This window comes from Manihot esculenta, chromosome 2 (assembly GCF_001659605.2).
Source record: "Manihot esculenta cultivar AM560-2 chromosome 2, M.esculenta_v8, whole genome shotgun sequence".
Classification (NCBI taxonomy): Eukaryota; Viridiplantae; Streptophyta; class Magnoliopsida; order Malpighiales; family Euphorbiaceae; genus Manihot; species Manihot esculenta.
Genome location: NC_035162.2, coordinates 5,083,311 through 5,099,834, shown reverse-complemented (window position 1 = coordinate 5,099,834; position 16,524 = coordinate 5,083,311). Strand labels below are relative to the sequence as shown.

Genomic DNA, 16,524 nt, shown 5'->3' with positions numbered 1-16,524 from the left:
TGGGAGGTGGAAGTTAAAAAGATTTTTAGAGAAACTAATAGTGTTGCGGATTATTTTGCGAGATTAGCAATGGCAGGAGAGGTTGAGCTTGTGTGGTTGGATAATCCCGACTGTAAAATTGACTTACTACAAAATACAGATTGTATTGGAGTTGCTTGGTCTAAATTAATTTAATTGGGAAAAAAAATTTAATTACCTAAAATTCTAGATTAAAATTTTTATTTAAATATAAGAGAGTTAAGTTTTTTAATTATATAATTTAAAAATTTTATATAATTAAGAGTTTAGAATATTAATTAAAATTTAATTTCAATTAATCAAAATTAATTTAAATAGTTATTATAATTATAATAAGAGAAAATTATTTTTTAGTCCATGAGGTTTAACGTAATTAACACTTCTGTCCCTCTATTTTGGCGACCCAACACTTAAGTCTCTCACTTTCTCTTCCGTCCAAATTCGTAGTCCTTTCGTCCAAAATAGCCGTTTGGGACACGTGAATTGACAAAATTAACCCTCTTCTTCTTATTTTCTTCTTCTTCCTACTCTTTTTGCAGCTTCTTCTTCTTCTTCTTCTTTCTTCTTCCTATTCTTATTCTTCCTAACCTTTCTACGAATTTGGACTAAAAAGTATTGACTTAAGTATTGGGTCGCCAAAATAGAGGGACAGAAGTATTAATTATGTTAAACCTCAGGGACTAAAAAGTAATTTTCTCTTATAATAAATTTAAAATTAATTTTTTTATTTAAAATTAATAATTTAGACTATAAATATAAAAAATCATAAAATTATTATCCTTTTAACCAATAAACTATATAAATATAAATATTTTATTTCAGTTGTTTTTTTTCTTCAATTTTTTAGTTTTTTCTCCATCAACAACCAAATAATCCGTAAATGTTATTTTTATTTTCTCTCAAATAATTAATTTATTTTCTCTAATATCATTAATATTTAATAAACTTTATAATATATCCAGAGCAATACTCATTTATTTTTAATTTATTAAAAAATATAAAGAGCAAATTTTGTATAATTATTAGTAAAAATTTATACATATTACCTAATAATATCTATTACCATTTAACTAAGAGAAATAAATTAGTTATAGAAACAAGTCTAATTATATTGTTTATATTTTTATTTAAGGGTCCATTAAAGTTAGTTTATTTTTTTTTCCAACGAAATATTATTTTTTGAATTTAATTTTTAAAATATAAATTTTAATATTTTAATAAAAAAACTAAAAACTAAAAATAGTAAATAATTTTTAAAATTATAAAATAAAAATGATATTTTATTATTAAAAGGATAACTATAAGAGTTTATTTAAAAAAATAAAATAAATTTATTTATTCTTTAGAGTTTAATTAAATTTATTTCCAATTAGATATACCGGCAATTTATAAAAAAATTTCATCTAAACAAAAAGTAAAATATCAATTATAGGAGGAGATATTTAAAAAAAGCCGAAAATGAAACATTTGGCGGTCCACTTACCCTCCAAAAATCCAAAATCAAGAAATTTATTGATTGCCCCCAAAAATTTTCGGTCTTCTGAAATCTCTCCCGCCAATACAGGAATGGAGGGAACCAATTTTAAAACAAGTCAAAAAGCTAAGACAGTTCTCCGAAAATCCCTTTGTCGTGTAAGATATCCGTAATCCGTGTTTGTTTTCATTTAGGAAATATTTCCAAAAAGCAGTTGCAGCAGTTATGGCTGTTACTTCTTCAGGTCCTGATTTGAACGGGGAAGTTGCTACTCAAGAGGAGAAGGGTCTCTCTAATTGCAATGGAGTTCGCCTCATCGGAAGCAGAATATATGATTCGCAAAATGGCAAGACTTGCCACCAAGTAATATCTTCGTATTCCTTTTCTATTTTTTTTAGTCTGTTTTCAATAGCCATTTCTTGGTTCTCTGCTTGGGTTTCTGCAGGAAAAATGAGAGAATATCATGATTCATTTCTCTGTTTTTTATGCTTGCCCAGAACTTTTTTTCTCTTAATCATTATTTATCTTTCTTAGTAGTCTTGTTTTGGTTTATAACGAGGGAAAACGGAAGAAAGTAAAATTTGAATAATTTATCTCTCTTAGAAAATTTCCAGTTTTTTTTTTTTTTGGTTTCAGTGAGAGCAAATGAAGGAGAGTGCTCTGGATCTTCGTTTTGTGGTGTTAAGTACATTCGTTATGATGATCATATTGGAAATGATTAAATATAAACCCCAGTTTCTTCACAAAATCGATGGTCTTATAGGTTCATTTGTTGGACTTATTGGGATTAAGGTCTTATTTAAGCTTTTATAGACTACTATAAACTTTATGTTAATATTATATTTGTAAGTGATATTTTCCATCTATTTTTCTCTGTTTAGTTTTGGGATCTCATTGATTTATGTTAATTGTTGAAGTGCCGGCAAAAAACAAGGGATTTTGCAGCCGGTTGCAAGAATCAGAAAGGAAACAAGCAATGCCCAATTAAATACTGCCATAAATGCTTACTGAACAGGTTAAATTTTGTTACCTTGATTAAGCCTGTTTCGCATTTCTGCTTGCAATTTTTTTTTTTTGAAAACCACTCTTAGATGTTGAAAAATACTGCTTATTATCATTGGCCAAATAGTTAAAAAAAACCAAAATTTTAGCTCTTATCTTTTTTCTATTATTATTTTTTTCAGTTATAGCAAATTTTTTTATTGTCAAATTGGTTCATAACGCTGTTCTTAGGTATGGGGAGAAAGCTGAAGAGGTAGCATTGATTGATGAGTGGAAATGTCCCAAGTGTAGGGGCATTTGCAATTGCAGCTTGTGTATGTAAGTGCCTTGCATGATATTCTGATAGACTTGCTTGTTGTATTGCACGTCCTCTGGGTGAATCAAATGGTGTAGTTCTGTTTCCACTTTCCAGGAAGAAGAGAGGTCATAAACCAACTGGTATACTTGTGCACACAGCCAAGGAAAATGGATTTTCCTCTGTCTCAGAACTGTTGCAGGTTAAAGGTCCTGAGAATTTTGGTATTGACAGAACTGCAAAAGATGCAAGTGTTTCATCGAAGAAACCTGCTTCCACAAAGGTGTGAATGTTTATTAATCATGGAGGTCATGTTATGTTGTTGGCTGCTTCATTGATAGGGTTGCTGATTATACTAATTAATATGCGGATTGATGCTTTTGACAGGAGTCCAGAATTGCTTCACCAAGAAAACCAGGGAAAGAAAACTCCTTTGGTGTAAGTAGTGATCTGAATGAGCATTCTCCGAATTTAATACTAGTGTCTAACAGGAAGTCCAAGAAAATGAGAAGGGAGGAATTACTGGAAGTTAATCACAGCACCAGGGATGATGATGGTGGCGTTGATGCTAGTTCAGGGAAGAGCGGTCAGAAATCTACACTTACCAAGGAAGTCTCCAAAAACAAAGGGAAAATAATTGAAGAGGGTAAAAGTGTTTTGATAGAGAAAAATAAGTCTAAGACGCAGCACAAAGAAACTCCTAAGAAAGAAGTAAAGAAAAATGGAAAGCATGAAGGTGCTATTGTGGAAGAAAAGAAATCTAAGACACAGTTTCAAGATATTTCAAAGAAAGAAGCAACTGTGAATAAAAAGGCTGCAGGTAACTTTTTTGAGAAAAAGAAGCTTAAGACACAAATGCTGAAGGATGTTCCTGTTTCTCATACTGCAAACGAAGAGAGGGATGCTGAAAATTTTAAAAATGGAGTAGTTTTGAGTGATGTTCAAATTGATAAGCTTGAATCCAAGAATATGGCAGCTGTAGAGGTTTGCAAAATTAACAAGTGTACTGTAGAGCACCAGAGCAAACAAAATGATGATAGTATTCCATTGCCTCTATCCACCTGCTTAACTACTGTAGCAGGAATTGAATTACCTCGTGGAGATGCTGGGGATGCGTTGCAATTCTTTGAGTTTTGTGCTGCTTTTAGTGAGGTACTACCAAATCCAATTAAATTGATACACCCTCCATCATTCAAATAAGCATATTTGTCTTTTTACCTTCCACTCATATGTATTTTTTGAATTAATAAAATTTACTTTTCAAAGCATATTAAATATGATATAATAGGAAGCTAATAAATAAATTAACATCTTTTTAAAGTGGCCTATAATTTGAGGCTAATAAAGAAAAGGAAAGCAAGTCTACCTTCATGTGACAGAGGAGTACTAAGCCAAATATGATACTCTGCATGTTTTAATGTTGATTACTTCTATCAATTGGATATAAATTGCTATGAAATCCATTTCTTTGTATATATACAGACACACATCTAGTGGTAGTACATCCATTTCTTTTAATTTATTTTGTCTGTCTAGCCTCTTCAAGAGGCAGTAGGGCTTGCTGCTTGTTTTGTAGGCATGGCCACTCACCTGTTAGGTTGCTGGGCATATGGGTCTATTAGCCACTTCTGTTTATTTTATGTCTTCACAATAATATCACTAACTTCTTAGACAACAATAACATTAACTTCTTGTCTCTCTGTCCTGTTAGTTTATTTTTTCTTGCTTTCTAATTTCAGCACAGTTTATGTTAAAATTCAAACAATCATACAATTAAAGAATAAGTCACACATTAATGTAATTCACTAATTTCGTTATATCCATGGTGGCTAAGTTTTTTTATTTTTCTATGAGTTTTTTAACATGATACATTAGGAGAATATTATATATTTATATACCTGTGAAAATACAAAAAAAAAGCAAAATAATCTAAAAAAAATTAGCCTTAAGGGCTTTGCATTTGAACCCCGCCATAGGCTCCTGTCCCACTTTGGCCAACTCAGCGCGGAGTTAGATCTGCGACTGTGGCTATGATTATACTTCAACAGTTTAAATGCTGCAGTAACTGAAATGTTGACTTTTGCATTGATATGGCATGATTTCATTTTTCATCACCGAGCATTTAAAGAATATCTAATAACTTTCTTGTTCGTTCATCATCTGTTTATTTATGGTCATTTACATCTTCAGGTTCTTGATCTCAAGAAAGGGCAAGCTGAAGCAGTGATTAGAGAAATAATATTTGGCCGAAGAGCACGCCGATCACAAGGCTCATTATTAACGCACTTTCATATCAAATTATTGCTTCTGATACAAGAGGATATAGGAGAAGAGTACAAGTTTCTTCCAGAATACATTTGTTTTCAACTGTGTTTCCTTTAATGGGACGGAATTGTAATAATATGTAGTTTTCTTGTACAGATCTCCCGCCCTGAGCCCAGCAAATGGCAAAAATTCATGGTTGCAAGCTCTTGCGAAATGCGTCTCTAAATGCAAATTCATATCAACGGGACTCCCCTCAGATTGTTTTGATCGTGGTAATGAAGGATACGATATGTTGAGCACCTCACAGAAGTTTAAGCTCTTAAACTTTCTATGTGATGAGGCTCTTAATACAAAGTAAGCAAGAATGTGGAATCCTTTAATACCTAGGTTCTTGTTTCACATTTGATTAGTCCTAAATGGCTGATGCTTCGACCTTATGTTTGTTTTTGATATAATTCTAGAGCATTGAGGAGCTGGATAGATGATCAAAATTCCAAATTTACTGAAAGAGAGAAAGAAGCAAAAGAAAAGGTTCTTGCAGCGAAGGTTAAGGTATTAAGTGATTCTAAATGCATATTTTAGCTTTCAAGTGATGTTCTTGAATTGATATTTTATTGTGACAAAAAAAATGTTCGATTGGATTTTGGCACAGGAGAAGCAATTGAAAGAGAAGGTGCAGGACGAGGTGGCCAAAGCCATCATTGCAAAAGCAAAAAATGATGCCCCTTTCTCTGTTTCTGAGTATGAAGCAATAGTTTCACAGATAAAAAAAGAAGCTGCTGAAGCTCGTGCAGAAATCATGGAGGCTATGGGAATGGTTCCCAAAAGTATGAGATTTCTAAGCTTTCGAGTTATTTCAGCATCTTTTTGGCTTCAGCATATAATATATGTCCTTATAGTTTGTACTATTATATCATTTTTGTGGATTAAATGCCAAGTCCTAGTATGATAAACTAAGAGAAATAACGTTATCTAACCAGCCTTTGCATAATGTGCTCAGAGAGACAAAGATCTGATGCTGTTAGAACAGATCCTATCCTTTTGGATGTCAATGGTCATGCCTTTTGGAGACTGAAAGGTTATAATAATGAACCAGACATCTTGCTTCAAGGTTAGGTTGCTCGACTCAGCTTGGTTTATTTTGATTTGTGCTCATCAAAGATACCAATTTGGGTCCAACTTATCAGTTTTCTCGTTTACAGATTTAGGGAGCTGGGCTTCAGCTGCATCTGAGGAGAAATGGTTTGTGTATGATGCAGAACAGAAACAAGGAATTGAGAAGTACATCTCCTCCTTAAGGTAACTCTATTTACTGATTGATCTTTTGATACATATCCTTTGTTTGACATAAGGCATGTATGATTTCAACTAATTTTCAAATCTCTGATTTCAGGACAAAAAGACTTAGGATTCAAAAGGATACTGAAACCCCATTATTTGGAGACGATCAAAACAAACTTGCAGTATGATTTTACTGACAACTTTGCCATATTTTTGTGCATAATTTATTTCAGGTAAGAAATTGTAGTTTTCAGTAAAAACGCTAATCATTAAATGTAATACTGATTTTGTCTTGTTTTTATGTTAAAACAGTGTAGGAAGAAAATTCTGAGATTTATCTGCTACTAAATTTTTTTACAATGGCATCAAGAAAGTGGTCTGATGCTGAACTTGCAACATCTTCGCTCAGAATAGGTTGTATGAGCTTCTTAAAACGGTGACGTATGACCTTTTTTTGGGAGATGCCAATTGTCGAGCTTACCTGTAGTCTGCGGAGGTCATTCCCAGTCCTCGTGAACATGTACAATGTTATTTTTCAAGTATACAATTCGCGCTGTTTGCTAAAAGGGTATTATTGTGTAGTTTGATAAAATATTATATTTGTAGGTTACATCATCCATCATGTATGATTTAATAATCTTAAAATGCCACGTCATAGTCTGTTATATTTAATAATCTAGAATCAATATCCGTCCGTAAAAAGAGCTAAATTAACGAAGTAATTATAAAATTCTTTCATGTATTTTGGTTGACAAGTTAGTTTTATAATTTTTAAAATATTTATTTTTAAAAAAATGACTTCTCTTTTTAACAAACAGAATAAATAGATGAATTAATTAATTAAAGGGAAAAGGAAAAAGAAAAAAAATAAAATGATAGAGAGAAAGAAGAGTGCCACGTAATCATAGTTTTGGCGGTTGAGGCTTGCTTCTGCTTCATCAAACTGTAACCTCTCATTCTTCTCTTCAAAAAGATTATAGACAGAAAAAAGAACTAAACCTGTGGAGCTTACTCAGTGGCCTACAATGAAAGCAGTACTTTCACCACCCCCTGTACCATCTAGACCAGCCATCTTCCGCTCCCATCATGAGCGTTTCTTTCTATCAGTATATCCCACTTCGCCGCCGCAGCAGCCGGCACGTTTCGATGCAAGATTGGTCGCGAATCGACCGCAGAATTTGAAGGTGGTGTTCGTAACGAGAGCTGCCGATTCAACTCAGCCTTCTACTGCTGCTTCGCCCTCTTCTGCCAAAACTACTGTTCCTGATGATGAATTCTCTCTCGCTAAGGTTCTGTAACGAATGGGATTTCTCTTCTATTTCATTTTCTGGTTTTTCATGGCAACATTTTCTGCTCGATTAACAGGAGTTTTGAGTAGCTGGTATTCTCTTAAGTATGTTTAGCTTTTTCTCTAATAATGTGTCAAAATTGAAGAATAAAATACTGGAAACTAGTGGGCGCAGTTCGTTTCATTCATTTTGAGGAATGAAAAATTAGGTTATGTATGGATGCAAATTTTCAATTTTAAGTTTTTAGTTCAGAATATGTGTATATATTCAACAACCAAATTTTGGATAGTTACTTCCTTAATCCTTAAAACTATTTTGATCCACATTTATGAGCTATCAAAAACCAGCAGAAATTTTATACTATTTTTGCACAATTTAAACTAAGTAAGTTGTCCACATTCCTTCATTTTAAGTTCCTCCTATCCGAATTCAGTCTTATTTTGTCTAATATTTTCAGGTTTCTTTTGGTGTCATTGGACTCGGTTTTGGGATTTCACTCCTATCGTGAGTTCTCTTATCTTTTGATGGCACCTTGCATTCTTAAATTGGATGCTGATTGTGCATGATCCGCAGGTATGGTTTTGGGGCTTACTTTAATATCCTCCCAGGATCTGAGTGGTCGGCATTAATGCTAACATATGGCTTCCCTCTTGCAATTATTGGTATGGCTCTCAAGGTAAAATTTTTCTTCTTCACGACGAGGATTCTATGACTATTAACAGAGATATATATCATAGACATTCTCCTTTTAAGTAGTCTTTTTTATAAAAAAAAAAATCTGACATTAATGTGTTTGCTGAATCATAAGTATAATAATGTGTATTGACAAGGGATCCAACTACAAACTGGGTTACTTTTTTGCATTTACTTGCAGCAACTCTTTGAATTTTAAGTCTTCTCATAATTCAAGTCCAAGCTAAAAGGGTAATCATACTTTCAGGGGAACCAGATATAGTTATGAGATGATACAGTTGTACAAAATAAGATGCTTAAATTGGCAAGTGCAAAATGGGATGCACTGAAGAAACTAAGAATTAACATAGTTTGTTCCAAATATGTTTTATTAGAATGATATGGTTCTGCTAGATTTTCTTTCTAGGTGTATTTAAAACCTATATAAAATGTTGACCTAGATTGTCTATTGCTTTATTCTAATTACACTGGCATTAAAGTAATGTCACTTCCCTTTGACTGGTACAGTATGCAGAACTGAAGCCAGTACCATGCCTAACTTATTCTGATGCTCAAATGTTAAGGGAAACAAGTGCCACTCCAATCCTTAAACAGGTATTTTTATCATTTGGCTGATTCAGAAGATTTTACTTTTTATTGAGTAGTTTGACTCGGAAGATTTTGTGAACTTAGGTTAGTGTTGAACCAAGTTTGAAGAATTAAATCAAGAGATAAAAATGCAGAAATTAAGAAACATTTCCAAAAATAGGGCCTCTTTTACTTGCCAATTTCTTTTTTCTACTTACATTTCTAGATTTCATTTTCTACTATTTATTATTCAATTGAATACGTATTTGTTATAGGATTAAGAAAATGGAAGAAATTTATATTAACATTTACAGATGTAAATAATGAAGGTCCATAGTTATGGATTCTTATAGATTAGGGTGGTTTTTTTTATTTTTTGGGTGTACATAGCTTATGATGGTATTATTGTGCTAATGATATTGATACTACTGTTAGTGGTGGTGGTGGTGCAATGGTGATGGTAGTATGATAGTATTGCTTTCAGTGATTGGTGTGGTTATGTAGGGGTAGTTTCCGCTTTCTATAGCAGTTGTGGTGGTGGTGGTGATATTGGTTTTGAGTTGATAGCTAGTTAATTTGTGGTCATTTCTGAGGCATTATTGGCACTGATAATAGTAGTATGATACATATATGTTAGGATACATGCCTATGTATATTGACTTTCATAGACAGAACAACTTATTATGGTTTAATTAGGTTAGGAGTGATGTTACGAGATATAGGTATGGAGATGAGCAGCATTTGGATGAGGCATTGAAGCGAATTTTTCAGTATGGTCAGGTATGCTATGTAACTTTTTTATTCTACATTGGTGCTTTTAGCCCCTCCTTTATCATTCTATTGTTAATATTACTATCATCTGTTTGATCTGCTAAGAGGATAGGTTTTCCATTGTATAAGTATTCTATACTGCCTTAGTGCCTTTACCCCTCTCCTCATCCCTCCTTTTCTATTATGTTAAGGATTGCTACCACTAGTATATTTGATCTGCCTTTCATTTCAGGGTGGAGGAATTCCAAGGAGGAGTGCTCCTATTCTACAGATGATTCGTGAAGAGGTATTTTTTTTTTTTAAGAAAATAAGTCCAATTAAACCTCTGAAGGGCTAAATAATCCCAATTCAAAATTTTGGATCAATTAAGCAACTTCACTAAAAATTTTAAAAAATATATAGATATAATAAATAATTTTTAAAATTATAAAATGAATTTCTATCATATAAAAAATATTTTTATTATTAAAAAATAATATTTTATTATTAAAAAAATGTTATTATATTAGATGAGAGCTTATTTGGCCCTTGAGTAACAGAACATGAGCTTAATTGGTCCAAAATTTTGAATTGAGCTTATTTAGCCCTTGAGTAAAAATACATGGACTTAATTGGACTTGTATCCTTTTTGCCTTTTTAATATTGGACTTATATCCTTTTTTCCTTTTTAATATGCATCTAGAAACCATAAATTTTTATTGGCCTACCAGTACCATGGCACAGCTATTTACTGAATACTGTTTTTTTGGCATCTTGGTCATTGTAATGCATTTACTTTTCTAGTTCACCAGAAAATAAGTCTAACCATCTAATTATGAAAATCTTCTGCTTATCAAGTGATGTTGAGCATTTAATTTCTTAAGGTCCTTTTTTCTCATTGCTGAAAGTGTAGAATGCTAAAGAGGTTGGTTTGTTTTTTCTTCCATCATCATTGTCTAAACATTCTAAACAGATCCTTGCTTCCTAAATTACTTTTCTGGAGGCTCTTAACTACTTATTATTCATAAGTTTATCATTTTTGTTCATGTCATTGTCATGTTAGGTAACAGAAGATGGTAAATACTGCCTAGTCTTGGTGTTTGAGGCAAAAGCATTGCAGTTGTCGGATTTTGAAAAAAGACAGGTAAACAACTGCATGAACTTCAAAGTTTAAGAGTGGAGTATATTTTACTTATGTGCAGTGGCAGATCCCAGAGGGTGGGGGGCTGCGGCCACCCCCCAACATTGTTGAAAACCATTAACAAGTATTATTTGTTATCAATAAATTTTATGAATTATGATATCCAAGTATCCACCCCTCATAAATTTTTTTTATTTTCACTACCTCTTAATAGAAGTAATCTCTAAAGACTATCTTTTGCAACTCATTGATAACCTACATTTAGGATTACATTGTTGGACAATTTGATATCTAGTCAATTATCTAGATTCATTTTATGCAGAAAAAGAGCTCTAATAGAGGTGGTAAATTGAAAATACATATTTTGTTGTACCATTTTTGTTTTGTTCATATATGAATAAATATGATTTTTTTTTTTGGTTTGCAATTGTACATCCGGCCTAAATTAACTCGAATAATTTTTGGATCCATTTTCTATTATGTTCAAAATAGTTAATTCAAATTATTTAATTATTTTTAAGCCGGCTAATATATATTATTCAACCAAACACTAGGTGAATGATGTGGGATAAATTTTATTTAGATTTTCTTTTTAATTATTTAATACGAGTATGTTTTCACACTACAAATTTTAGAGTCTATAAATATCTTTCCTTGAATTTGGGGGCCTAGATTCACCGCTGCTTATGTGTTTATTATGCAAGAGCTTGTTTAAGTTCTTGGTTGGTGTCGTTTGAGAAGTGCTTGATATTCTCTCACGTGTACTTTAACTTAAGTAAACAAATAGTTGCATTGAATACTTAAGCCAATATAATATTATAATGTATTTTCAGGCAAAATTTGCTTCATTCTTTGGACCGGGCGTCACAGCTGAAGTTGGTGAGTCTTTTGCTTGATCTGTGTAAATAATTTTGCTGGGTAGCATCTGCGGAACTGCATACGTATTGAAAGAATAAAACTTGTATATGATCATGGTTTACAGGGAAGGGGGAGAATAATCTATATGAAGTCCGTCTAATTTCCAACTTAACCGGCAGTTCTACATCATCATGAAGTGATCGATGGTATCATCTGATTCTGCTATTTACTTAATCTTTTTGTTTCATCAAAGTAGTCTATGAAAAATTTATATTCTGTAACTTGTAAAATTTGTTTCTCCAAAAATATATATATACACACACACCAAACGGATGGAAAAAGACTTGAATGAAATGATGGGCAGAGATGACAAGAACAACACTGTTGCAATAGAAAAGCAAGTAGTTCCATTAACACGAAGGTGTAAAAAGGGGAATGGGGAATCTATTTTAACTGGCTGTCTGCCTCCAAGTAAAATTGGAATCTAGTTCCCATTATACCCTCTCCAATGATGATCCGAGGGGAAAACCAAAGTTCAATAAAATTAATTGCGATGAGTGAGTATCATGAACAACACTTCTTGTGGGTTTAGCAGATCCAGTGAAACTTTTAAGATAGATTCGGTTTACGCTATGCTTGTGGTTTAATTTTAGTTCTTAAATTTTTATAGAATTTAATTAAATTTTATATTTTATGTGTTTGGTTTGGATAAAAATTAGAATGCAATTTTAGGAATTTAACTCCAAAAATAGGGTATAACTAAAATTATTTCTATCAAATATGTATTTTTTTGTTAAAATGTCCATATTAAATAATTTTCTCTCAAGAAACTTTTTAAAGTTTTTTGCTTTAAAAGATGAAAGCTATCAAACTAGTTTTAGACAGTTATATATTATATTTTTTTAATTTTATAATATCTAAACTTAATTTTTCTTATCAGTAAATGGGTCGATTAATATATTGTGATTGGGTTTATATTTTTGTTACTTGTTATAAATGTATTAAATATAAAATTTTTTAATAGAGTAATTTTTTTTATTTTATCATTAAGAATAGTTTAGAAAATAAAAAATTAAGTCATATGAAATTTAATTAAATTTTATATTTTAAATTCAAAATAAACAATGGAATTTTTAAAAAAAATTCACACAATACTTTTTTATTTTTTAATATTTTAAGAGCTGATAAAAATTAATTTCTTTTGAAGAAAAATTGTATTTTTCATATATGAATTTTTAAGAAAGCATGATTAACCTGTAAAGTCCATGACTAGTCTGTGCAATTTCTTGTTTTTTTTTTTTTTTTTGAAATGGGGGATGGGAATTCGAACCTGAGATCTATCAGGTTTAACCGGATGCACTTACCATCAGGTTAAGGCTGGGAGTGCTAGTCTGTACAATTTCTAAATACCACTATTCAATCTATATATATTATTTTAAAACACAACTACTTATTTTACCATATGCACTCTACGTGTTTTTAAATTCATTTTGTTGCTATTGAAACTCAAACTGAATATTGAATATGAAACACTAAATAATATATATATATCTGGTGACAAAATAATAGTTAATTAAATTAAAATTTTCATAAACCCTTATTTAATTAATTTAAGGATATGATGATATTGTTTCCTAATGATTTAGGCGGCCTTTCTAAATCAAAGGTATTAGTACTAATAATTAATAATTAGGGGTATGTGGCTTACTATCGATGGTTTCTTAAATTATTTAAATTAAATTTTAGTACAGTTTTATGTTTTTTTTTTTCAATTTTTTTATTTTAGTTTTGGAACAATTTTTACTTTTTATAATAAAATTTAAATTTAAATAAAATAATTAAATATTTTTAATATAATACTAATATTATTTATATTAAATTAATAAATTTTATATTTTAATTTTAAAATAATATCAAATATCGATAATATTTTAAAATATATAAAAACATTAAATAATCAAATATAATATAATTTTTTATAACTCTTAAACAAATAATATATATATATATAATAAAAATAATTAACAAATTAAATTAGTTAAATTATATATTTATAAATCTTTAATAATAATTAGTGATTAAAATATATAATAATTATATATATAAAAAACTATTATTAGTAATAATTATAAGTATATATATTTATATATTTAGTATGGTGATAAGTGCATCCGAATAAATTTGAGAAATTTTAAATTCTATTTCACAACTCTTCGATCTCCATTTTAAAAAAAAAAATTATAAGTATGTATATACATATATTAATTTATATATAATTATTTTAGTAATTTATATTTTATTAATATAATTTTATTAACATTAAGATAGTATATATACATAATCTATTTAGAATAAATTTTAATTAACTAATGAAATTAGTTAAACTATACTATTATAAATATTTAATAATTAATTAATAATTAAAAATTATAATAATTTTATATTATATATATAATTATTTTAATAATATAATTCTATTAGTATATATATTATATATATGTAATTTATTTAAAGATAATTAACTAATTAAATTAGTTAAATTATACTATTATAAATATTTAATAATTAATTAATAATTAAAAATTATAATAATTTTATATATATATAGATAAATAATAACAACAATTATAAATACATATAATTATATATATATATATATATAATTATTTTAATAATATAATTCTATTAGTATATATATTATATATGTAATTTATTTAAAGATAATTAATTATAATCATCTAATTAAATTGACTAAATAAAATAATAAAAAATAATTAATAGTTAAATAATTTTATAATTATATATATATATATATATATATATATATATATATATAATTTTATCAAAATTATATGATATATTAAATATATTATTAAAATTATACATTAATATTATAATATCACTATAAATTATTAAAAATATATATATATATAAATCAATTTTTTACTATCAATTTTTTACTACGGTTGTGGATAAAAATTAAAATCAGAATTAAATTGTTAAATAAATTTAATTTGATATAATTTAATTTATAGAGAGTACATAAAACAACTAACAATATGTTTATTTGTTTTTTTTTTTTTTTTAATATGTTTATTTGTTGTAAGTACTAATAATAATTAGGTAATTAAGTAGAATTTATAATATTGAAGACATCTCTAATTGACCACAAATATATAAATTTAAATTTAAATACTGACAATAATCCTTCTTTTTAAATATTTGCAATGCAATTAATTAGGAAAAGAAAAGCGCATCAATTACTTGCAACAACTTTGTCCACCCTATCAAACTTTAAATGATTTTGCTATCAAAACGACAATTTTCCACTGACAAAACAAAAGCAAATACATGAAAACGACATTTGAAAGGTAACATCCCAATATTTTAGTTTATTTTATTAGTTCCCTAAATCCCAAAGGATAATTTATCAATCGGTGAAATTAGCAATAGCAGCATGAGAGTGACCAGCCTTAGCATCAGGGTGAGGCTCCACAGAAGGCTGTGGGTCAACCAGAGTGCCTAGCAGCTCCTCAGGTAGCTCCTTTATACCCTTCAAGGAAAACGAATAGAAGAGCTTCAATGGAAAAACTAACTGGTGCAGCTTAACTTCGCCATACACCCCCTGAAAAATGCCCGACCCTCCCGTCACCGCCAGATACGTATCCTCGTAGGTCTTGTATGGTCCTCGCACCGCTATGTGGCCGTAATCGCCGAAGTAGAAGCTGGAGATGGCTTCGTAACGGTCTCCTTTCTCCGGTTTGTTTTGGATCAATACGCCTATTCCTGCTGTTATTCCTATACGTTTTTTCAGATCTCCTGTGTAAAGCTGTAACACTTGAACATCATCAGTGATTTAATACTTCATGCAATAAAGAAACGGTCCATGTTTTATTTGTTTTTTAATTTAATTAAATTTCTTATTTGATAAAATGGAAAATTCTCAAATAGACATTGAAGTGAGTCTATTTGTTGTAGGGAGGAGATTTTCTCGGGAAACAAACGAAACTTACTTTGTTGGTAAAAAGCACAAGGTCACCAAGAGAATTAACAGGTTTCTGGCTCAAGCGGAGATAAACTGGACTATCACGATCTCTCTCATTGAACTCGTATACATTCAGCTCTTGGACCTTTGCTGCAAAATCAACAACAGGGAACCCAATTCGGTTAATCACAAAATCAACTCAAAAACAAAAGAAATAGAGAGAGATCAATTACTGGGCCTTGTATCATCAGATGAAGACGTTTGGCTTCTGTAGGAGAAAGATCTCTTGGGGACAGAGAAGTTGCTAAAGCTTGAAGTGTTTGAAAGGAGGAGTGTCGAACTCTGAGTGAGAGATGGGGTTGAAAACTTGGAAGGAAAGAGTGATTTGGTGGGTCCTGCACCAGGATTGGTGACCTTCACATAAGAAAAGGTTCTCAGGGAAAAGGTAGAGCAATCCATTGGAAAAGTTGATGATAGGTTTGTAGTGTTTTGACAGGGAGGGGTTGAGGACACGAGTAAAAGAGGCGGTTTATATAGAAGAAGGGAATGCATCACTAACCAATTAAGCAACTATGGTAATTTTTCAATCTGAAGAGAAGTGCCAAATGATTTTGTGGGTTTTGGGTGTATTATATATTTTTAAGCATTAAGACAAGACAAGACGTTAGGAGGTTTCCATCCATATCTGGAAAAACTTGCTCAGAATTATCTATTTGTTTTAATGAGTAATATGTTTTTATTCACTAAATTAATCCAATAAATTTGTATAAATAGCTGTAATTCAATTAATGTAAATGTCGCAAAGTGGGATTAATTACGAACAAAACCAAAAGCAATAATTGCATTTATATTAGTTTTATGATCAGGAAACTTTTAATAAAAAACTTTCATATTACATTCAGCTCG

At 30.2% G+C, this 16,524-nt stretch overlaps 3 protein-coding genes across 6 annotated transcripts; 2 read left to right on the top strand and 1 right to left on the bottom strand.

Moving 5' to 3' along the window:
- The first annotated feature begins 1,531 nt into the window (after nucleotides 1-1,531).
- LOC110609948 lies at nucleotides 1,532-6,984 on the top strand. 3 transcript variants are annotated; one of them, XM_043954027.1, is made up of 13 exons: nucleotides 1,532-1,855; nucleotides 2,410-2,507; nucleotides 2,726-2,812; nucleotides 2,907-3,072; nucleotides 3,177-3,941; nucleotides 4,980-5,122; nucleotides 5,211-5,408; nucleotides 5,516-5,606; nucleotides 5,707-5,881; nucleotides 6,055-6,165; nucleotides 6,242-6,353; nucleotides 6,448-6,568; nucleotides 6,648-6,984. In XM_043954027.1, exons 1-12 carry the CDS (start codon nucleotides 1,718-1,720, stop codon nucleotides 6,521-6,523), a joined length of 2,160 nt encoding a protein of 719 aa, XP_043809962.1. In that variant the 5' UTR covers nucleotides 1,532-1,717; the 3' UTR covers nucleotides 6,524-6,568; nucleotides 6,648-6,984. The 3 variants fall into 3 exon arrangements, with proteins under 3 accessions (XP_043809962.1, XP_021605487.1, XP_043809963.1); XM_021749795.2 differs by having other exon boundaries at nucleotides 1,534-1,855; nucleotides 6,257-6,353; XM_043954028.1 differs by lacking the exon at nucleotides 1,532-1,855 and having other exon boundaries at nucleotides 2,888-3,072.
- Nucleotides 6,985-7,247: 263 nt separating this feature from the next.
- LOC110609949 (thylakoid membrane protein slr0575) lies at nucleotides 7,248-12,209 on the top strand. Of its 2 annotated transcripts, XM_021749799.2 has the most exons (10): nucleotides 7,248-7,624; nucleotides 8,082-8,128; nucleotides 8,198-8,300; nucleotides 8,825-8,911; nucleotides 9,581-9,664; nucleotides 9,888-9,941; nucleotides 10,698-10,778; nucleotides 11,609-11,654; nucleotides 11,758-11,839; nucleotides 11,966-12,209. In XM_021749799.2, the coding sequence occupies exons 1-9, from the start codon at nucleotides 7,361-7,363 to the stop codon at nucleotides 11,826-11,828; spliced, it is 837 nt and encodes a 278-aa protein (XP_021605491.1). In that variant the 5' UTR covers nucleotides 7,248-7,360; the 3' UTR covers nucleotides 11,829-11,839; nucleotides 11,966-12,209. The 2 variants fall into 2 exon arrangements, with proteins under 2 accessions (XP_021605491.1, XP_021605490.1); XM_021749798.2 differs by having other exon boundaries at nucleotides 7,249-7,624; nucleotides 11,758-12,012.
- Nucleotides 12,210-14,935: 2,726 nt separating this feature from the next.
- On the bottom strand, nucleotides 14,936-16,311 carry LOC110609890 (allene oxide cyclase, chloroplastic). The gene is made up of 3 exons (XM_021749722.2): nucleotides 15,852-16,311; nucleotides 15,647-15,768; nucleotides 14,936-15,462 (listed from the first exon to the last, which is right to left on the bottom strand). Exons 1-3 carry the CDS (start codon nucleotides 16,168-16,170, stop codon nucleotides 15,064-15,066), a joined length of 840 nt encoding a protein of 279 aa, XP_021605414.1. The 5' UTR covers nucleotides 16,171-16,311; the 3' UTR covers nucleotides 14,936-15,063.
- Between the last annotated feature and the right edge of the window lie 213 nt (nucleotides 16,312-16,524).

What these genes read in the sequence shown, in the direction of transcription:
- LOC110609890 (XM_021749722.2), bottom strand. Translation starts at nt 16,170, where the DNA reads ATGCATTCCCTTCTTCTATATAAACCGCCTCTTTTACTCGTGTCCTCA. An exon ending in ATCTGATGATACAAGGCCCA is followed by an intron (nt 15,769 to 15,851) that starts GTAATTGATCTC and finishes TTGATTTTGCAG; the next exon opens with CAAAGGTCCAAGAGCTGAAT. An exon ending in TTGTGCTTTTTACCAACAAA is followed by an intron (nt 15,463 to 15,646) that starts GTAAGTTTCGTT and finishes CAAGTGTTACAG; the next exon opens with CTTTACACAGGAGATCTGAA.
- LOC110609949 (XM_021749799.2), top strand. Translation starts at nt 7,361, where the DNA reads ATGAAAGCAGTACTTTCACCACCCCCTGTACCATCTAGACCAGCCATC. An exon ending in GAATTTTTCAGTATGGTCAG is followed by an intron (nt 9,665 to 9,887) that starts GTATGCTATGTA and finishes CTTTCATTTCAG; the next exon opens with GGTGGAGGAATTCCAAGGAG. An exon ending in CGGATTTTGAAAAAAGACAG is followed by an intron (nt 10,779 to 11,608) that starts GTAAACAACTGC and finishes ATGTATTTTCAG; the next exon opens with GCAAAATTTGCTTCATTCTT.
- LOC110609948 (XM_043954027.1), top strand. Translation starts at nt 1,718, where the DNA reads ATGGCTGTTACTTCTTCAGGTCCTGATTTGAACGGGGAAGTTGCTACT. An exon ending in AGAAACCTGCTTCCACAAAG is followed by an intron (nt 3,073 to 3,176) that starts GTGTGAATGTTT and finishes TGCTTTTGACAG; the next exon opens with GAGTCCAGAATTGCTTCACC. An exon ending in TTCTTGCAGCGAAGGTTAAG is followed by an intron (nt 5,607 to 5,706) that starts GTATTAAGTGAT and finishes ATTTTGGCACAG; the next exon opens with GAGAAGCAATTGAAAGAGAA.